The sequence below is a fragment of the Thunnus albacares genome, chromosome 7, assembly GCF_914725855.1.
Source record: "Thunnus albacares chromosome 7, fThuAlb1.1, whole genome shotgun sequence".
Taxonomy (NCBI): domain Eukaryota; kingdom Metazoa; phylum Chordata; class Actinopteri; order Scombriformes; family Scombridae; genus Thunnus; species Thunnus albacares.
The window spans coordinates 8925128-8948519 of NC_058112.1; the positions used below are offsets into that span (position 1 = coordinate 8925128).

Consider the following 23392-nt stretch of genomic DNA (forward strand, 5'->3'; position numbering starts at 1 on the left):
TAATTGTTTTCAAGGTGCTTCAAAATCTCTTCTACACATAGAATAGCAGTTAACCTATATCTCACTTTAATGACATTTAGGGTCAACATTAAACATTTCTGTAATTACATTATGCTATCCAAGTATACAAATTTATTTTACTTAGTGCATACTTACAGTGACTTACAGAGCTTAATGCACTGCAACTTGCAAATGGACAAACACAAGCAAAACATACCTCTTGATAAAACATATTTGCTATTGCATGTTTTCTGTGCATGCAGGGGACTGAATTTTAACAATACATTATACAACTGAACTGTGTACCTTTCTGTTTATTTCACCCTCTTTCTGCAGGATTTTGAACTTCTAAAACTCCTTAGAGAGTCCATCTTGGTACACAACACCCCACAATCAAACACTCCGCACTCAAAATGAGAAGACCAGTGCAGCAAAGGTTGGAAAGTAGAAATTACTCTCTAAGAGGCTTCTTAATGAGTGGGATGGAGACAGATCAATATCCTTTCCACTTGTGTCTTTCTCCAGCACATTCATTACCTGTACATAATTTGGTGGTGCACACAATTTGATTGATAAGAACACAACTTAAACTCTAAAGCTCCACAAGCATCTGCTACAGGCTATTAATCACATAACACACACAAAAACTTTTAAAGCCTTAACAGTGGTTAAAAATCAGTAACATCAATCAAAATCATTTCAAAAACATTAATGTAACACAAGCGTTGGTCAGTGGTAAATAGTAACCACAGCTGACACTCACACCACCCTTTTCACAAGTCCTGAGTTGCCCCTTTGAGCATGGACCTTGAAAAGGAGCCCGTAATGTCCAAGAGATAGAATCTCAAGAATGGACAAGGCATAGACCAAGACCCTGCCGTGCATATGTGCTCAATACTCGCCCCACTGAATAATGGCATAAACGCTGTTACACCATGTGTAGAATGTGCTCGGACCGCAGTGGAGGGGTCCTTACCCACTGCCTGTAGGCTTGGGAGACGCAGTCACAAAGCCAACTAGCTAGGCACTTCTTGGATAGGGCTTTACAGGCCACTCCCTCTCCATAGCACACAAACAGCTGTTCGAAGGGGGAAGCCGGCTGACCAGGTGTCGTCTCCTAACCCCCTGTAAGAAATGTTTCAAAAGGGGGTGGGCAAACATAGGTCTATTGCCAAAGCCCTCATGACAGGAGGGCTGTCTCATGCCACTATTAAAGTGTATTCTGGTGCATACACTTTAATAGTGGCATGAGACAGCCCCTTTTCTACTAGATACTGTAGAAAGGAGAGAACATCTCCCACTGCACATGACAGGGGGTCCAATCTCCTTTCCCTGCACCAGTGTTGGAATCCCAACAACTTTGCTTTGTAACAAGCAATGGTGGATCCTGCTCTTGCCGCCTGGATTGTCTGCACCATTTATGCAGACAGTTCAACCTGCATCAAACTGTCCCTCTCAGGAACCAAGCCTGGAGAGGTTGGCCCACTGTGGGCAGCGCACATATTGAGCCCATCTCCTGGGACAGAGCCCCCCCCCCCCAAATCTGCATAATGGACCAGGTCTGTGCCACCAACATCTGGGTCATCTCTGCATACCATGATGCTGAACAGTGGTCTAGGGCTATCAGGATGACCGACAGATGCTCTTGTCTCACTCTCTTCAGCAAAGGAGGAATGATATGAAGAGGAGCAAAGGTGTAAAAAAGCCTGCTTGGCCATGGCATGTGTGCAAACGCGTCCACCCCCAGGGGTGGATCATCCTGCAGAACCAGAGCGGGGCAGCGGGTGTTTCGACTGGCAAACAGGTCCACTTTTGTTCTTCTGAATCAGTTCAAAATCTGCTGCATCACCTCGGGGAGCAGCACCCACTCATCTACCAGAGGGCCTCCTCTTGACATTAGGACGGCACCCCCTTTTTCTGGACCTGGAATGTGAAGGAATCTCAGACACAGGAGATGTTCTGAGGCCCACAAAAATAGGTTCTCTGCCATCTTCAACAGGGCTGTGGATAGAACTCTGCCCTGCCTGTTTATGTAGGCAACTGTGGTGTGGTTGTCTGTTCTCACCAACACATGTCTCCCCTGAACCAGAGTAAGGAAGTGTTGGAAAACCAAGAGCACCGCCTGAAGTTCGAGGAGGTTGATGTGTTAGATTTCCCTTGAAGGCCACACACACCACCTATTGCTCTCCCCATGAAGGTGCCCCCCCACCCCGTCAGGGACGCATCTATGAACACATCTAAGTAGGAGGTCACTCGACCCAGTGGCGTCCCTGTTGACAGATGCTGTGGGGACTCCCAATAGCACAGGTCCTCCTGTACTGATGGGGGAACATTCACCATGTGGTGCTTGTGCATCTTGGGATCCAAGTGCAGGCTGGCAAACCACTGTTACAGGTGGAGCATGTGCAGGAGCCCCAGTGGAACCACTGGATGGCAGACTGCCATGAGCCCCAACACCTGCATGACAGTCAGAACTGTCATTGCTGCTCATCGCCGCAATCTGAGAACTGCTTGCTGCAGGGCCATTTGTCTGGGTTCCAACAGAAAGGCCCACAGACTGACCGAGTTGAGCACAACTCCCAAATACTCTGCCTGTTGGCATGGCTGAGGGGCACTCTTCTTCCAGTTGATGGCGAAGCCTAACCAGGTTTTGTGCAGCACCAACTCAACTGTGTGAAAAATGGTCAATTCTCTGGACTTGGCCATGACAATGATGTCATCTAAGTAAAAGGAGACCCTCATGCTGTGGTCACACAGCAGCTGCAGCACTGCATCCACACACTTGCTGAATGTGCAGGGAGCAAGGGAGTTCATGTGGATGGCCCTGCAGCAGATGATGGCTCAGCTGCACCTTCTCTTCTTCCAGCCTCTTGAAGCGCTGAGTAACAGAAGAATTGGACCGGTGTATTAGCCGCAGCAATGGCAAACGCTAACAGGCTGTTAGCTGCTGCAGCCAGCTGCAAGCCCAGCTGGAAAATTTTCTCTAAATATTCCAGTATGTCCCTACCCTGCACCAGTGGAGGCTGCGGCTTCTCGCTCACCACCCAGCCAGCCTCTTCCAGGGGGGGCACACTAGGACAGCCTGTCTCCATGTGGCCCTGCACTCTCAGGAAAGAAATCAGTCCTGCGACTGGTCATTTTGTTTTCAGCAGCTCCTTCCAGGAGGCTACTACACAGGAGGTGAAACAAAGGCAGGTTGAGCCGGATGAGCTGGGCTGTAAAAGTCTTCACGTAGCCAACTGACCAGTTTGGGCGGGATAGGCATGGGCAGTGACAGCTCTACATGCTCCGCCACCATGGACCTTCGGGAAATAATAGTGAACTGAAGTCGGCAGTAGATTCCCGAAGGTCAGCAATGTTGCATACACAGACAAGCGGTTTTTGTCATTGTCCGTTGGCGAAGCTGCTTGGAGAGTCTCAGCCAAGGTGTTTGGCAGCAGCGGTGGCGGAGGACCTGACGAAGCGGGGTACTCATCCTCAATGTGGAGATCTATCTTGAGCTCCGGCTTGCTCTCGTTGCAGCGGAGCGAGATGTCACACAGCCAAAAATGGCCCCACTGTTGCTGGTGTTAGAAAGTCCTTGGCAGTGCACGCAGGGCAGTGGCTACATTATGCTGCTCTCTGCGTTGTCCTGCCCAAGGCATTCGAAGCAGAAGAGATGCCTGTCAGCAGTGGGGCATGATGGGCAGGAACAAGCTTGGAGCAGCAACTTCATCCATGAAAGAATAAGATCAGTGAGTGCTGAATTGAGAAGAATGAGAACCCTAGTGAGACGCTGCCTTTTATTCTGTGTGAGACATACATAATTGGTAGCCACATCCTGATTGGCCAGCTATGTGCAAGGAAAATTCAGTGGGCAATTGCATGTGTGTAATTGGAGAGTATTACCCATAGAGTCCAGTAGAGGGCAGAGCCTGTGTGAGATAGAACTAGCCTAACCTGTGCTGACAAACAACCAACATCACATGCAGTATCGACTGGTATATGCTTCATATTACCAACATTGGATGTTTTACAACGTGTAGTGAATAGGAAAGGAAAAAATATGAGCTTGCCTCCAATGATGCAATTGCTCTATAGTGTAGCAAGGGTATACTTTTCTATACCTGTTATAACAAATGAATGTTGTTTTTCACATTGAGTGTGTTCTTAAGGTCAGGTTCTGCTCAAAATGAACTTTGTATGACCATGTCTGAAGGCAAAAGTGTTTATAACTTTTCTGTCGGGGAGATGATTGTTCAAATATGGTGCCAAGGGCACACATTTACAGACACAAACATTCATACTGTAGAAATAGTTGTGTGAACCATGAAAAAGCCATGAAAAACGAACATTTGAAAGAGAAGTTCTAACCCCGCTCTGCCCTCCATACATCTGGCCAATCACTGTGTGAAGTTGGCAAGCTTGTTGGAATGTCGGTTTCAGAAAGTTACAAAATTTGTCAGATCCCTGATTCACATATCTGAAAGGTGTGTGGGATCCAACCACCTGACAAGCACTTTGGTTGAAGCATACTGATGTGTTTAGTTGTTAGATATTTGCATCAAAGAAGTTGATTGGTTGATCCAACTTCCTGTAGGGACATGGGCTCAGAAGGAAGAAGACAAAAAAGAAATGCTACATAGCTACATAGTTCTACATAGAAAAGTGTGGTACCATACTATAACTGTTAAAATTCAAGTAAGCTTTATTGGCATGACAGATCAGAAACCTATATTGTCAAAGCAGTACAGAAAATGATTAACACTGACAGATGATTAGCAATAAATACACAATCATATGCAAATATCAACAATCATATCAAATGCAATATAATAAAAGCAAGACACTTTTTACAGATATAATCACCCAAGAACATTTACTACTGAGCTTGTTTCTCGTAGTGTATGACAAGATTTAACGTATTTTGCAGCACACTGACTTTTCTCCCCACATAGATAGAGCAGTTTCTGAGGATTGGGGAGATGGATAAACTCAGACTATATATTATTTATTTTTTCAAAGAAAACCTCTTTGTATAGTATACTAGGAAGTGAGATTCTGTCTCCACCTCTCTTTTATGACAAAGTGAACACAGCCTGGCCTCCCTGGGTAGCCTGTTCTGCCTGTGACAGCCTGTTTCTATGGCCAGGCTGTGTCAACTCAGTCTGTACATTGTCATTGTCATTGTTTTCCTTAGTTTTCTATCAGTCACGGTGGTCAGGTACTCTGCCACCATGTACTCTCTGTTTTGGGTCAAATAGAATTTTAATTTAATTTGCGGCTTAATGGTTTTGTTTCAATATTTGATATAATTTTCTTTTTGTTTTGAGATGATTTGGTTGGGCCAGATTGTTTGGTGTCTGTCCTGAAGCCCTGGTGTGTGTGGGCAGAGCTTCAGGACCAGCTGGCAGAGGGGGCTCTTATCTCTGTTCAACTCTTGGCACTGAAGGGCTTTGTACTGGTAGGAGTGGGAATCGCTAGATTGGAGATGTTTATAAAAGTTGATGGCTCGCTTTTGAATTTTAATTATTAAAGGGTATTGGCCAAGTTCTGCCCTGCATGCATTATTGGCTTTGTGTCTATGAACTCCCTTTTTCCCATTTTGGGAGGTCTTGGCTGGTTAATGGACCCCACACTTCACTACCATTTAACATTATTGGATCTACTACTGAATTTAGAATTTTGAGTCGGGTCCTAATTGGAATGTCAATTAGAATTTTTCTTTTGATGACAGAAAAAGCCCTTCTTGCCTTTTCTTTCAGTTCATTCACAGCCATGCCAAAATGTCCATTGGAAACGATGTTTTGTATGCTCAACTTCTATATTTCCTAATGTGAATTTATTTCATTCTTTATAATGAATTATTTATTTTTTAAATTTTTATAATGAATTTATTTTATTTTATTTTTTCTGTTACACTGTCACTTACAGCTCAGTATGTCAAGGTTTGGATCCTAAAGTGTGACTCACAGACAAGGCAAGTAGGTTCAGATAAATAGTGTTTACTGTGTCAAAAAGGCAGGGAGAGTCAGCAGTTTATTTTTAAAGAGTTCAACCACTGTCCAAGCACACAGAAATAGCAGTATTAGCACTACTAGGGTTTTGCTTTAAAAGAAACGTTATTCTAATAACAGAGACTATTGTCATTCCCTCCACACATATGAGGATATGAGGATGAGCTGCATTATGAGCTCAAAAATCTAATCAATCTTTCATACTTGGAGGGTAGACGGATGTTATAATAATAATAATATGAAATAATAATAGTAAGAGGAAAAATAATATGCAGGCAACTACAGCCTTAGATTCCCTCTCTAAACCATATATTCTTTGACTGGCAGTGAATCAGCTTCTTACATACACAGCTATCTCTGATCTATGATGTGTAAAATGATAAGAATGAAGGACCGCAATTCTAAGTAGTGTTAAAATGAAATGGTGTTGTCATTGCCAATACTTAGCTGTACACTACCAGCATAGAGTCACTGATGCGCTCAGCTGCTCTCATATCAACACTATAGATTAAAGATGTTGGTTTCTGGCTTGTTCTGCATGGATGATGCCTACACAGAAATATATATTAGCAGGCATCAAAACCTCACAGATGCATCTCTTCCATAAGCTATGCAATTAAATGATGGTGTCAGGAAAGACCACATGGAGGGTAGAGACCAGCAGTTCAGTGACCAGCAGAACAAGACTGTCATTCTTTGCAGCTCCCAGTTGTGATTGTTTGTGTGAGTGACTAAAACTGGATGACCAAAGTTTAAGATAAAAATTGAAATAAATATCTTTTTGACACTCCAAAACATTTAAGTAGCAACATGCAGGAACAAGTACAGAAAACATGTCCTGACTCTGCCTATCTTGTCCCATTTCTCGCTATGACTGCAGCACCGTGTTTGTTTAGACACTTGAAAATGAATAAAAAAACCCATCTGATTGGAGTGTGTGATTGTGGAGTCTGCAATGTTTGTGACTGTGAGATGTGTGATAATGTGAAACATGAGAGTAAACAAAGAGTTGTGGCCATGAATGCATAACTGAATGCAAGAGTGAGACTTTATGAATGGATGTCTAATCAGCCCAAGATGACTTGATTTATCTCCTCCATTTGGGATGCTTTATGGTTATAAACCTAATTTATTCTGGACTATAACAATAGTTTATCGCAACGAGGCCATGCTCAGTCACTCGTTGGCTACTTACCATCTGCTCCAGCTTCCCAGGCCGGCTCTGGATCGAAGGTTGTAAATATCTTCACTAAAGTGCTCAGGGTAGTTTTATTTCAGGATGTGGTGTGGAGAAATATAAAAGCTAAATTTATTTAAATGAGCACAATGTTCCAAAGCAAAAAGGGCAGATTTTAGAAGCCATAAGGTCATTGAGTTTCTTGTACACAATATCATTTCAGCTATAACACTTTAGAAACATCAGTTAACAAAACCGTGGCCTTTTATTGTTAATGATATTATATAAAAGTGCATTTCTGAATGCCATAAGTGGTCTAGTCAAGGTCAAAGTCAGGTATACCCTTTATCCCACTGTGAAAATATTCTCTTTTTTGCAGCAGGAACAAAACATGCGATCCTCACACACAATGGCTCAAATTATGGAGAATTATTATACTTTCAAACGGTAGCATGGGAAGAGAAGTGTTCATTCAATCAGTCTCATTGGTTTAAATTAAATGTCAATTTAAGTAAGTAAGTAAGTTAAGTTTTTTTATACAGCACCTTTCACAGACACCAGTCACAAAGTGCTTCACAGATAGAACACACGGGGATGACTTTGTTTTTTGTTTTTTTTATTTTTTATCTTGACCCTTCCTGGAGTAACAGATATTTTTTCTTGAGCCTCCCGGAGTGACTGAGGGAAAACGCATGACCCTCCCTCCACCATAAATAACCATATCTTATATTCCCACCAAAGGTAGGTAGTATTGAAGATTGGAGAAAATAAAAAAGCAAAGGCTGACCTTTTCCAACCATTACGCTTAATAGCGAACTGTGACTCTTAAAACTCTGGCCCTCTGACCCTCCTTCTGTGGTTTAAAAAAAGCAAACTACCAGCTCAACTCAGGGTTGCAACCCGTGTGTTGCAAGAGTGACCCCCCGCTGGGCCTAAGCATTGGGGAATTTAAAAAAGAATTTTAAGATGTTTTCCAAACTAAAATGTGTTATACAAGTAGTGTAGCTCCTTTTAGCTCAGTGCATAGCGAATGTGCGGCCGAGAGAGAGAGCTTGTGTGTGACGGTGAGGCTGCAGCGCACACAGGAGCAGGGACGAGCCAGAACTGGAGCAACCCACCTGCCATCCGGAGACACACTGAGAGCAGGCTGAGCAGGCAGAGAGCAGGAGAGCTCCTGCCAAAAACAAGCACCGAGACCAGGGAAGACATGAGAGCAGCTGCACTCTAGCAGCTGCGTTTGTTTACAGCAGAGAGCAGGAGGGAGGACAGATGTCTCATTCCGCTACTCTGTGCTGCTACTCTGCTACTGCTGTGAACGGTCACGGAGCAGTTTACAAGTCTACAAATCTCAGTATGATTTATATAATAATTTTTCTCTCTTCTTTGGAAAAAATCCATTAATGCGGTTCTGATTAAAATGCTTCAACAGCGCCACCTGCAGTGTGGGCAGGAGGGGAAAGGACAGTCTGTGTGAAGCAGTGAGAGGAAAGCAGAGGAAGACGGGCTCCTGCTGTCCTCCTTACACCGATCCCTAACTGGATGTGATGCGAACGAGCGAGCGAACATCAGTGTTTCGCAATTAGGATGTCTTAACCTGCTCCGTGCATCAGTGAACAGGCTGAGCGACGTGTTGCTTGTTTTAAAGACCACTGGCCCTGACTCTATTTTTGTGAAGTTTCATGCATCTAACCCTGTTTTCATTGGTCAAAATCAACACTGATGTCCTTAACGTTTCTGTTTCCCCTCCAATCAGCAGTCAACATGAGCGAAGAGAAGGTAAGCGTTAAGATAAATCAACTTTTTAATCCCAAAAGTTTAAAAAAAACAAACTCTGAGCTCTCCTCTACCGGTAAACAGCTCCAGATCCAGAATCCTGTGTGCCTCCGGGTGTTATTCCTCCAGAGGCTTCAACGCTCCCTGGCACTCTGTTGGCGAGCAGTGGCTCTGTCCCTCCGCTCCATCTGATCCACCACACACTCACACTAACCCGCTCCATGCGTCAGCAAACAGGCTGAGTGACGTGTCGCTTATTTGAAAAACCGCTCACCCTGGCTCTGTTTTTGCGAAAGTTCCGCACACCTAACCCTATTTTTATTTTATCTGGAACATTTTTTAGTTACAGTCACAGCTACAGTTTGCTCACTCGCTCTATGTTAGGAAGAGGTGTCAGGGAAAGATCTCTTATATCAATTTAATGCACTTTTTTTATGCTAATCTATGATTGGCCAAAACATATAAAATGACACTCCAAGGGAGGACGTCCTCCCTAACCAATCAACAACCAGAATACAATATTGACATCGCATTGGTCCAATGACAGTTTCCAAATTTCATCCTCGGTTCTCTACCACTGTATGGTAAGGCCACAGATAGATTTATACAGTAACATATTAGAAAATAAATTATAACGTAGGCCTTTTCAACAGAGTCCACATTTCCTGTTTTCAGATTTATGTTTCCCTTTTTCTAATCGAACAGCTGAAAGCTACTTGCGTTAGCCAACACAACAGTTTGTTATAGCAGCCCTGAGGGAATGTTGAGGACTGTTGTTAAGCTAATGGGAGAATGGATTTCAGCTGCTTCTCGAAAGTGAACTCTTCTCATCAATAATAGAGGGTTAACAACATGATTTAAATTAAACAACCAGGAGAGTTAGCTTGTTTGTCATTGCTGCTAATGATATTAGACTGGTTAGCAACCAGCAACAAAGTTCTGTTAACAAACACACAAGATGACCAACAGCAACAGATGCAGTGAGACATTGTGGCATGGATACTACATGAAAGAAAGAAGAAGACATCATATAACATGAGTCAGATACACCTTCTCTCTCTCTGTCTCTTTGGTCACTAATTTCTTCTCTGATGGTTAAATGTCTCTGTGACTGTTGTGTGAATTTATCTCCTCGACAAGAATGCAGCAGAGATCATACAATGTGCTGTAGGTAGTTTGCCAGGACACTAGAGATATGCAGAGAGCCTGGTATTTGTATTTGTATCTGTATTTATATTTGTTGAGGCAGCAGAATTATTTGTATTTGTATTTGAATAAAAGTGGAAAGAAAAAATCCTGTTTTTGTTTTTAGTAGCCTATACTTTTAATTTTAGAAAATTAAAGTGTTACAATAAGTGTTAATGAATAAACTACCTTATGAAGGAGGTCCTCACACCGGGTCTCAAACTAGAGTCTCCCAGATCATAGATGACTGTGCTGACAACTGAGCTAAAACTTTACTCATCACATCATTTCAGACAGACTGCTACCTATTTATACACCCATAACACAGAGACAGCACACCGTGTAACGTGTAGGGAAGAACTTCAAAGGTGATTATTGCTTTGCACTTTTCATTTATTGCCAATTTTTTTATGCCCTGACTTTGTGGAAAGGAGAAGGGGAACACCAGGTTATGGAGAGTCCCTTGGGAACACTTCACGTGTGTCAGGAGGTCAACTTTGCATGGAAAGAGCCTGACTCATTTGGAACTTATCCAGCTTTAAATTGAGTGGTTGTCCGGTCACCTGTTGATGTGTGATTTGTGAATGAGTGTGCAGGAGGTCTGGCTGCTTGCTTGTGAGATTGGGGGGGGGGGGGGGGGATGTCCTTTGAAGATGTCCTTTGAAGAATGAAGAGAGAGAGGATTACTCAAAACTATTCCACAATAACGTAGGGTGTTATCGTGCTCGTACAGTGTATGAGTGAAAATCATTAGTAGCCCATTGATATTTATGATCATGTGAAATTTAGCATTGGTGCTCACAATTTTGCAGTGGCACCGCCAGTGCTGAATGAATATAGGGGAAACACTGCATGATTGTGTGACTGTGGCTCCAGAGAAGCAGTATGTGGCTGTATTGAAAAAACAGATATTCCTGATTATGGAATCCTCAACTATTAATGTGGTTGGCCAGAAAAGTGGACGAGGAGATGATGGCTGTGGGTTCTAATGGCAAGAGAGCGCACAATCTGTCTCCACACTGTGTGTTGAAGTCCGAATTGAGGATGGGGGGTCCGAGCAGGCGAATGTTGTGGTGAGTCAGAAACATCAGACTTGAGAGAGGATTTCCCTGTTGGCTCAAGGCACGGAAGATTTCCAGAGCATCTGATGACAACAACAGGAAGAGGAGGTCATTGCTCGAGATGAGGGCTATTGATTTGGCTTCACAGTAGAGTGGTGAGTCACCCAAATACTGTTAGCCACCAGTGGTGAAGAAGCTGCAGTGTCAGTAGGTGCCATTCTCTGAGAGGGGTCCAGATCAGGACAAGTCAGAACCACAGGAGTGTCATCAGACAGGCGTGTATAGCGGTTGGAGAAGCTTAGGCGAGGTGGTGAGGCAGCCCTGTCTGAGTATCCCTTACAACCACAGACCACCACTTTGGCACAAGGCAGCTGATGGTTAGGTGACGAGCAGGAGGAAAGCTGTGGACAAGTGAAGGGGTCCCACAGAACTATGTCCTGGATGATTGCATGTAAATTTGGTGCCCTAAGCAAGATTTTAGCTGGTGCCCTTTGCATCACAGCCAATTCCACCACCATCTCAACAACAACATCTCAAATTGCACCAATCAGAAACGAGACAGAACCATGAAACTCATTATGCACATTGTCTGTGATGATCCCTCTGTGCCTGCCAAAGGCAAACTGATGTCTCTAAATGTTGATGAAGGGAAACTCTGTTTTTTGTGATTCTGTTTGTGTTGCTTATTCATTAGAAATTGTTTTTATATTTGTATAATTATGATTAATTATATTGTTTTAGTTCAACTGGAATTAATTGTTCAATGGATATTAAATTGTTTTAAGTATCTATATTCTTGGGAGTTTATTGTGGTCATGGTATTTATATTAAGGTATTGTGTGTGTTGTTACAATTGCCCCCATATGCTGTTACAATCGCCCCTGCACAGGGGGGCAGATGTCACGTTTGACTTCTAGTATTAAAATCAATATTGTGACTGTAACACTGCCTGTAAAAACATTTGATGACTGTTAATAAGTAGAACACAAATACAAGTTACTTAAATAAAAAATGTATCCAAATAGTTCAAGAGTTTCTGAGTAATGACATCAAAACCGAAAATTGTTACAATTGCCCATGTCTCCCCTACACGTAGCAGTCATGCACAAAACATGTATTCAATGAACGCTTCTCCCACATGATGCATGCGGTGTGCTATACATGAAGGGGTCTTGCGACGGGTTAATGCTGTGGGCAGCCCAGAAAATAGTATCTATTTTGTAATATTTTTAAATAATAGTATTAAAATAGTGTCAGGAAAATCTAGTAAATATTAGCATTCGCCTGTATTGACTATGCCACGGGCCATGTCTGGTTGCACTGAGAGAGGAAATCTGTTTGGACTGCCCAGAGGCCACGTCCATTAAGCTGGGTAAAAGAGAGTCTTTCTTCTGCAGTTCATCAAAAAGCCGTTGAATATCCTCCTTAAGGTCAGCAATCTTTTTGTTTGCTCTATGGAGTAGCACACGGTCCTGACAGAGCATAGTTGGCATCGTTTGGTTAGTTAGCTTAGCCACCAGGCTAAAAACAAGCCTAGCCAAGCTAGTAGCCGGAACAGTAAACAAAGTATAATCTAATAGGAAAGCAAGCAGGGATGTCTCATGAAATCAACAAAGCTGTGACAAAATGGTAAAAGACTTGTAAAACCGCTAAGATCAATTCCAATCAAAGGGTCAAAAATGTTAAAAAATAACTTACAAGCCAATTTTAGATGTCAACCTCTTTATCTGATCCATCATTAGTGAAATTGTAATCAATTTGTCTTTTGCATTATCATCCTGTAGCAGTATGGCCAAAAGTATGTGGATACTTGAACATTACACCCATATATTATTCAGCTACAAGAGCATTGGTGAGGTCAGGCACTGATGTTCCGCGATAAGGCATGGCTTAAAGCCAGAGTTTCAGTTTATCCCAAAGGTGTTGAATGGGGTTGAGGTCAGGGCTCTGTGCACACCAGTTCAACCCTGTCTCCCAGAAATTAGGTTAAGCTACTGCAAATTTGTTTTGCTAGATACATTTTTTAAGTGAATGTAATTGCCAAACATGTTCACTGGCAGTGTTTTTACCAGTCAAGAAAGTGTTATGTTCTTGTAAGTGCAGGACTTTAACACCAGAGACCAGAGGTTGAATCCTGAGTCCCACATGTGATTGGGTTTAGGCAACAAAAATCCTTTGGTTAAGATTAAGAAAAGATTGTGGTTTTAGTTGAAATACATAAAAAATAAACAATTCCTGTTTATACATCGAGTGACTCTTGACTTTTTTATTATCTAATTAAGGCCAATATCTTTCCCTTGACCACCATGAAAACGTAATAATGCTTTTGTTGGGACAAGTGGAAATTTTATTGCTACAGGTGGTATTTTAGGGAAAACAAATTAAATGTGTTGTCAGTTTTGTAGATACAGTCAGTAAGAACTGATACTTTTTAATTAAAAACATTTTCTCATTATATTGATGGACAACTACAATCCTGATGGTATAACATTTCTTTCAAAACATAGATGCTGTTGCAAATGAGTAGGGTACAAACATAGTATCTGGGCAACATAGTTAGTCAGCTAGATCCAGCTTAGTTTTTTTTTTTTTTTTTGACCTCACTCTGTGTACACAGCATCGTCAACAGCAAAGGGCCTTTCCAGAATTGTTGCCATGAAGTTAGAAGCACACTATTGTGTATTAAATGGGAACACCACCAATTTTACACATCAAAGTGTGTTAACAGGTCTTGGGGGACTTCTACATACTGTTTGTGAAAAAAAATGTATAAAGCCTTCTGTGGCTCCAAGGTCTGATAAATTGCCGCAAGGGATGTAATTTCAGGCGTTTGGGGCTGAAGACTACAAGTTTGAAAATGAAAAAAATCTGAGGGTGTGGAATAAGAGAGAAGTGAGATTACCAGACCTCTGTAGCCTGCTCCTCATTCCTGCTGGAGGCCTGTGGCTTGAGGCTGCATTAGCCACTACAAGGGTAACATAACTGAAACCACGACCAAACTGTTGACGGTCAAGTTTTAGGCACTGATTTTTGACAAGGTAGAAGAATATGTGGAATAAAAAAGATAATATTCTGGTTCTGCTGCATCAATTTTGATCCCTGTTTTTTTAACTGTCTATTGTGAGTCTGACAATATTATAGAAGGACAAATCTTAATTGGTGGAGAGTAATATAATTGTGTTCTGTAGCATTTAGATCAAAATCCCTTAATTGGAACAAAGGAATCAAACCACAAAAAACACCAGATGATGAGAAGAACACATAATAAGTATGTATATAGAGTCATCCACATACTTTGGCCATACACTGCAAATGTGTATGTTTCCTTTGCTCTGAGTATTAGCAAGTTCACATCAGTGAATATTCTACCTTGACTTCATTGTTTTTTTTTTCTCTTCCCAGATGTTACAGAATGCATGGAATCCTTTTGTTTGTTGTGTTGCCTACAGTTCAAAGCTCGTAGTTTCAACTCTTGTTTTCCCCAGGCAAAAAGAATTGTTGTGTGGCATCTGGATGTCAGGTTCAGTGATCCAGCTATCTTTCTCTTAGGAAAACATGGCGTGTTCCTCGCTTCCCTCTGTCGGTCATGTCTGTTGTGTGCAAAGGTAGACAGAGAGGAGGAAAAAAGAGAGAATATTTACACAGGGAGTTGCGTAGGCAAATTCCTCAGAACTACACTTGCATCTACAAGGAGGATGGTTGGTTCCTGGTGTAGGCCTCTGGAGACAAGAGAGGGCTCAGGCCTGGGGCTCTTTACTATGGCTTCCACTCACTGAGCTTGTTTTAGAGAAAAGAGGACCCTCTTCCCTCTGTAAAAAAAAGAGTAGTTGTGGAACACTTGCTTCAGTTAAAGCAGGTGTTTTCTTCACCTTGAATGACCTTGTTTTGTACTCACAGGAGATAATTAGGTGGTTTCTTAACAAATAAAATTTTAAGTGTCTCTTCATCTTTCAGTTAAAGTTTGATGTCCATATGTTCCAGATGAAAGATTAGTACTCTTGTATGAACACTTTCACCCCATCTAGTGGTAATATTTCTTGGGGAGGATGAACTCATACAGTATATTCTGTGACGTGTGGCTTATGCTGACGCAGAAATGAGAATGCTTGATCTGGTCCAATTCTCATGTATGCTCCAAAAAAATGCACTTATCTGAGAAATAATAGAATACCATCATCATACTTAAAGGCAGAAAGAACCATTTTGTTTACCTTTATGGAGTGCAGATGCTATAACATGAGAGAGAGAGAGAGAGACAGAGGAGGAGAGAGAGAGAGCAGGTTTTGTGGCTTAAATCAGATAAATGGAGCTAATTGCTTCCCCATGTCCCCAGTGTGTTCATGTTGTTGTTACGGATGATTAGCCTAATGAATCTGAATAATTGGAAACATGTATACATGGTTATATTGTGGTACAGTTCAAGGTTTCAGGACCGTAGAGGATTTATATTGTGTAGAGGTATGTAGTAAGAGAGTGTGGTATTCAGTATTTTATGGACAACTTCATTATTTATTATACAAATGTTACTCTAAGCCTTTCTAGTCATTCCAGTCAAATGTAGCATTATTCTCTGTGTCTTTCTGCATTCCACCTGCATGGCATGAGTCCAATGATCTTTTTTAAGAGTAACTTAATTCAGTCACGGTAAAGTTTGCATAGTGCATATACAAAATTTGCCTCAAATATATTCACAAAGAGTAAATCTGATCGACCAAACCCAATGGAAAGGGATACACTGTAGTATATTTAAGACAATGTTGGAGGGAGCTTTGCAAAGTCTGAAAAAACAACCCTGATGATGTCACAGTAATGTCATCAGGGGTTATCCCGGTTTGAGACTTCATAATCTCCAACAGAAAGCCTGTGTCACAAACTGGGGCACAGAGTTTGAAAAGCGTGAGCATTTACGGGGAAAGTCTGGTTGAATATGCTATTAAGTTGCATTATGAGAAATGTAGGATCCAGTGTTGTTTTTTTTTAAACTTAAATTATGCTGGGGACTAAACATCAGGTTAACTTAGCCTCAGCTGCATTGATTTAGACATTTCTTTTTCTTAATGTGTGTCTTGCAGGCTTCCTAACTTTGTGGAAGTGCAACACTAAATCGGTGTACTGCTTTAAATATTATAAATCTTGTGTTGGGAAGAGCCTACTTCTTCTGTTAAAGGCAGTTGTTGTGGAGCATGCATCATACTTAAAAGAGAAACAAATTGAAACCATTATGTCCTGCCAAGGACTAAAGATACATATAAATGACCTATTTGGTACAAAAGTCTCAAAATAATATTTGTTGATAATCATTAGTTGGAGCTTTATTATTTATAGAGATGTAGATGTAAATGATGTACTTTAAATGATTTACATGTATTAAGTAAATATTAAATATACAAACATTTATCATGGTTAGTTGAAAGGTTGCTGCTGAAAAAACAGTCTGACAGTACACTAGTTGGCTGCTGGAAGACAAACTTTGAATTTCTGTCATGTCTGGTGGAAGTGATGATAAAGGAGTTTATTCCCCTTGAGCATCTAAAATTTTTGGAAAACAAAACACTTAATTTCACATTCTATGTGTTTCACATGCACTTGATCTGCTCAGTCCCACACAAACATTCAAGGAAAGATCGATGACTGTTTATGTCATAAAGTATTGTTGATTTTTTTTCCTAATAATTCAGCAATCGTCTCAACCTTCAAAATTCAAAAACTCAGTTCAACAGACAGAAGAGCGTTATAATTTGCCAATTCCCATTCCCAGATTAGGATTCTTTATAAAACTGAGTCATGAGCATTTTTGGATTAATGAAGTTGAGCCTAAAAGCTGTCAACCTGATTGAGCCAGTCCCTCTCTTCCTGTGCCACCAAACAGACGTTTCTGTCATGATTTGTTGATTTCACTCAGCCATGGCTTACAAACCGAACATGACTTTCCTTCTATGATTTCCCAAAACTAAAATATCTTGGGACGATTCCGAAATATCTGACAGGAAATGTTTGACATTTCATTCCTCATCCACCCATGACATTTTAATTGATTATTTCAGTCATCTTATTTTCAAGGATATGTGCATTGACTCCTCCATAGCTGAACTTGTGTGCTTTGAACCAGGCAGTCACTGGTGATGTGTTCCCAAGGCCTTTACTTTACTGATAAATGAATATGGCAGAAAAATTGTCTAGGAAAAGCAATTCCTCAGGCGTCACAACAATTCCTGCCCTCATTTTTCACATCCATTGAAAAGGGAAGGGGAGAATTTGACTGCTTTTCTACACTGAGAGATATACTGAGACCCCACCTGACTTTTGTATGAAGCTAACCTTTTTCCTTTCCCCTATTCAAGATGGATATATGCAGAAATCTGTCACTGATAATATACACCCTTTAGAAGGGATTTGTATGTGTGAAAAACAGACAGAGAGATAGAAAAGGGAGGCAGAAGCTCTGAATGTTTCCATTATCTGAGAGTTCATTTGCTCTTCCTCTGTGCAGGAGACTCATCTGTCTGTTTCAGTCTCTATGATTTGTCTGTGTGTTGGAGGTTAAGGGTACCTTGCATGAAGATTAAGTGTGCTCTTTGACAGTTCTGCCCCCTAAGAAAGACCGATGGGCTACTTTAACAGACATCTGACCTTTGGGCCCAGAATGAGAAAAAGTTTGGTGCTCATTGAATAACCTTCTGCGTTGTCTGGAAGAGCTGATGTCTAAACCTTGACCGTTGTTCTTCTCTCTTTTTTATTGTTGTTGGTGGGTTTTATTTTTATTTCTTTATGCTGTAAACTCAAGGTGCGAAATTGAAAAAGAAAAACAAACAACTGGGAAATCCTGAAAGTTAAAGCTCAAACATACTAAAACTATTTTCATCTCCCAGGCTCAAAAATCTTGTGACAACTTTTTTTTAGCCAGTGTAAGCAAATGCATTTGACTTGAATGCTTCTTTTCACATCAGCCTTTTAATAACAACTAAACAGTCCAGATATTCTAGTGACAGTGGTGCCTATTTGACTCGGATCATAAAAAGACCAAATAAAAGCAATTTACTGTATGAATGCAGCAATATGGTGAATGCTATCGGGACTTAAATCAGCCACAGGGTTAAATTCAAATAAGCCATTATGTACTTTAATAATTATGTGGTAATGAATTGATTATTTCCAACAGGAAACTCAGAGGTCATGGTCAGCTACAGAACAACACAACTCTGCCACTCAGTGTTTTGCTCAAGGACACCTGAGCATGGAGCTTGCTGTCTTCTTAATTAAAGGATACGTTTTTAAAAAAAAATTATTTCCTAAAACAGCAAGGCACTGTAGTTTTTATGAAATGTTACTCAAACAGGAGTAAATAGTACACTTGTCAGGGACTATCTTCTGTTGTGGATGGATACACATTTGGTGCTCACTGGTTTTCTTATTCTTATTTAGTGAACTGAATCTTTTTTGGTTTTGGACTGTTGGCCAAACAAAACAAGACTCTAAATATGTAAACTCAGGCTCTGATGGATTTTAATGAGCATTTTTCACTATTTCAGAGCATCATTATATATACTTTCATAAAGTATCTGACAGATGTACCATTAATAGATTAATCAAGATTACCATTGCTAGACTAATCGATAATGAAAATAAAAGTAGTTGCAGCCCTGCATTTCAGTAGATTTCATTAAGACCAAATGAAAAATCTGAGAAATTTGGACTTAACCCTCTCAAAAGGCAAAGAGTTTCATAGAAACAACAAGACAGAAGGGGGGGGGAATATGCCTCTAGGCTGAGGTAAGCACACTGCCTGAAAAGAAAACGCTTCATCTGACAAACAACGAAACTATATTCCCCACACAAATTAAGAATTCATAATAGAGCTAGGAAGAAAACAACAGCTCTCATAACCAAAAATGAAAAATCACAGCAGAATATTAAAGTCACTAATTATTCAGAGGAGTGTAACCTATATAGTCATATTAACACTGAGCCTAAACAGCAAGATTCGTTTTGAACCATTATGTACGCTCATAACATATTTTGATTGTAATATTGAACGGTGATGCTAAAACATATTACTGAAGTTTCTTTCTCTAAGGGTGCCCCGCAGGCGTCGCCGCTATTGTGTGCGTTCATACACAGGATGCATTTAATAGAGGCTCGCCGTGCGCCTTCCTCGCTCTTGCGTTGAATACACAGTAGGACCGTAAATCACCTTTAAAAGGGGACGAATTATAGATGCTGGTATAAGGGCTATAAAGCTGTCTGATCGGGGGAAAAAAACGGCACATCGCGTGTGATGTTCATGGAACCTGCTGCTCCTGCACCTGCCGATCATTGCAAACTCCAGAAATTAACTGGGTGTCTAAATTCGTCACGGACCACAACAAATTAGGGACGCCAACACTTTGACTGAGACGAAGCGCCCCCCCCCCCCCTTCCCCTCCCCTCATACTACCACCTCTCCCCTCTCGCTCCATCTCACCTCCTCCGCCCCCCCCCCCTACCACCACCACCACCCCCCCCCTCCTCCTGTCCTCCTCATAAATCTATTGGTCGTGGTCTCGCCTTCACTATCCAATGCTTTGCTGATCAGACTGCAGTTGTGTTTGGGGGAAGTTGGCAGCTGGCGGCTCACGGCGAAAGGCTTTCCCCTCTCTCCGGCGTTTGGACAGTGGAATTATGAGCAAAGCTGACCCAACCTCTATCAACCTGTCTTGAATCTGTTTCTGTTTCACACCGAGAGAAATTAAACCGACCATGGAGATTGGACTCCGCATTCTCTTGGCTTTCCTCATCCACCAGGTAAGACAGGAGAGATGTGTGTGTGTGTGTGTGTGTGTTTGAGAGAGAGTGCGTGTGTGTGTGTGTGTGGTGGGGAGTCGGGGGTTGGTGGGGGGGTTGATTTGGGGACAATGTCACTGAGACTTTGAGGGATCCGACTTTTTGCATCCGTCTGATTTCCCCCGGTTTATCCAAAGACTGACTCACTGACGCTTGGGTTACTCTTGTGTTCATGGCACAAATAGATAATCGCTTGTCAAGTTTGTCCCGAGTCCACACACACACACACACACACACACACACACACACACACACACACACACACACACACACACACCATACAGCGCCTTCAAACTGCGCTGCCAGATACATTGGTGCCACGCCAGAGCAAGTTTATCCCCGTTTAGTCCTTCTGCGCGCACGTCTTGTCATTCATGGCACCGAGTCCGGGGCAGAAGGTGTCGGATCTGGCAATCTGCAGCGGTCGCTCAGTTTAGGAATGCCTTTCACATTTAGTCGAAAGAGGGAAAGAAACGGAGGATGGAGAAGAGGGGAGTAGAGAGAAAGAGAGCGCAGGGTGTATCTTATGTCTATGTGCAAATCACGGCTCCAGCTCTTGTCTCCAGTCGCATCTATATTCCGCTCAGCCACCAACTTGAGCGTTTCTTTTGGGCTTGTGTGTGTGCGTGGGAAGCGATGTGAGAAGCACACAGGCTGACGGAGGAGAGGAGGAAAGAGAGAGAGAAAGAGAGAGAGAGAGAGAGACGCGTCGGGGGGTGTCAGAGAGACAGAAAGAGAAGCTGAGAACTAACTTGGCCGCTCTGCTGTGTTATTTGTGGCGCCTCTCTGGGTATTTTACTCATTCTCCGTAGACGTGGACTCTCTAGGGATATTTAATAAAGCCCTAATTCCCACTGTGATAGCGCCACTCTGCCGTTTGATCTGACTTTAATATTTGGGGTGGGGGGGGGGGGAGACTCGGAGCAGCTATTTCTTAAAGCCAGTCTTTAGACTACTATTAAAATCGAGAAGGGCAGCGCTGAGCTGGTCAGTTAGATGCTTTTGTGACACCTCTTGACACTTTGGTACCGTTTTTGGCTTGAATAAGCTCAGTGTATTGGTCAAATGGCCATCATGCCCTCTTGGCATTTTCTTGAGCTAGGATGAATCCAGCTGCAGGGATGATCTTCTTCAGCTGCTTCGACCTCTGACCTCCTCCCGCAGATAGAAAAAAAAAACACAAATTCTAAAGATCAGTAAAAGCGCAAATTGCTTAAGTTAATGACAGTGGCACTTGTGGTGGCATCCTACAAAGGGTGAAATGGGAGCTAATTTTAAAATAACCTAGCTGAGACTATTTCTAAACACAGCATCAATGGGAGAGCCCTGAAGCGTGGCAGGCAAACAGCTCATTTGGGAAACTGTGTTGTTGTGCTGCTTCTCTCTTTTCTCTTATCCCCCTTCTCTCTCTCTCTCTCTCTCTATCTCTCTCTCTCTCTCCAGATGTATTGAGAGGCAGCAGGCAGCACAACTCATTTGGTATTTCTTGTTTGACCTGTGTAGGCTTAGTTCACGTATTCTGGTGTGTGTGTAGTTATTCATTTTTAATTGGATAAGCCATCGGTTCATTTCCATGTTGTAGTTCGATCCTCTAATCTGAAGTGATCATGATTCAGACTGGCACTATTAGCCTGAATCATGATCTATTATTTATCCGCTATTATTTAACTCCCTATTTTATTGATTATGACCGGACTCCTCTTGCACACACACTCACCGCCCACCTCATACACACAAACACAGATCTGTATTAGTGCATTTGTGAGGAGACTTTCCATTGACTAGATTCATTCACTAACCCCAGGAAGAGACTAAGAAAGAGATTCTTCAAAATTGCAAGAAGAGAATCTTTGTAATCTGTATTTCTGTGCACACACACACACACACACACACACACACACACACACACACACACACACACAGAGCTTGCTGCTGTTCACATGAAGACACACACTCAGTGGCAGATCTCTAGCAGGTTAGTTGCATGGTTCTGGTCGTCCTTTGGCCTGTACTTCTGGCTGCATGATTTACAATCTGATCCGTCTCCATGGGGGATTCTCTTTCATCTGGCTGAAGTAGTAGCTGTAAATATTTTGAATACCCCGAATGCAAATGAGTCCATGAAGCGAATCAAGCGCACATTAATGCAAACCGCCGAAAACATGTACCATATGTCAACGTTTTTCTCCGCGCTGCTTCACATCCTGCTCGGAAACACGCACCCAAAACACATGCACATTTGTATGCAACATGTGGACGCCGTTCCACCTGACTCATCGTCCACGTCCACACGAAAATTTGTGCCTTCTCCCCTCTTAGAATCACAGGAGCGTCCAATCTTGCCATATTACAGTGGGATCGAACAATCTTATTTATAGATTCTCAGGTAGGGAGCCAAGTTCCTCTCCACAGTAAGCTGCCATACACATCTACCTTCCTCCCACCACGCACAACCCCTGCACACAAACACACAAACACACACACACACACACACACGCCAGTAGCAGCCCCCTACTTGGCTATAAATCCCTGTTTTCTAAATGAAACGCTAAGCAGTCTCTCCGGGTGGAGCAATGATTCAAAATAAGCACAGCGCAGCTGAGAGCTGCAGGTGCAAGAATTTTCCTCCTTTTCCCACTTTGAGTCCTCCTCCCTGTCTTCCCTCCTCTCTGTCTGTCTTGTGTATCTTTCCCCCTCTTCAAGCTTTTGTTCAGTTTGGGAGTCCTCCCACGCTTTGATACTAGTCCTTTACCTTAATTGATATGATTTACCAACCTTAATCCCCCATTTATGTCCTCAAGATGCTCAGCATCCCTTTCTCCCTTCGCTCTATCTCTCTCTTTTTCCCTCTTTCTTCATCTTTGTCTCTATCTCTCTCTCACCCGTGGAAGATGACAGTTATACTCACAGTTTAAATTCTGGGCTGGCACCTGGGCGTGTCTGCGGGAAGATTTGCTGTCATAGACGTTTATGGGTGCAGTGACCAACGGACTGTTAAAGTTCCTGTTTAAGCCCCTGCAGGCGAGGGGGAGAGAGAGAGAGAGAGAGAGAGAGAGATAGAGAAAAGGAGGAAGGTCAGGGTCTCCAGGAAAAATATTTAAGTGTGACGCCGAAGACAGAGAGTTGCCATGGTGTCTGTCCTGTTACTCATAGATGGACTGACCTTCGTGTTGATACGTACACACCAAAAGATGCCTGACACCCACACTTATCCTTTTATCCCTCCTCCTCTCTGACTACCACACTCGGTTCTGCCTCACCCTCACTCAGTCCTGGAGGCAGTCCATTGATCTAACATTATCAAAAAGAGAGGACACGGCCATTCCTGGTATGTCAGTGCCATTTATTATTCAGGGCTGCAGCAACAGGTCTGAGATATT

General features: G+C 42.2%; 1 protein-coding gene across 2 annotated transcripts in view; it reads left to right on the forward strand.

The window, feature by feature from the left end:
* Window positions 1–19745: 19745 nt before the first annotated feature.
* cdh13 (cadherin 13, H-cadherin (heart)) overlaps window positions 19746–23392 on the forward strand; it is a 356911-nt gene continuing 353264 nt past the window's right edge. For both annotated transcript variants that reach the window (XM_044356226.1, XM_044356225.1), the window contains exon 1: window positions 19746–19973. In XM_044356226.1, the coding sequence (XP_044212161.1) occupies window positions 19929–19973 (45 nt within the window). In that variant the 5' untranslated portion in view covers window positions 19746–19928. The remainder of the gene's footprint in view (window positions 19974–23392) is intronic.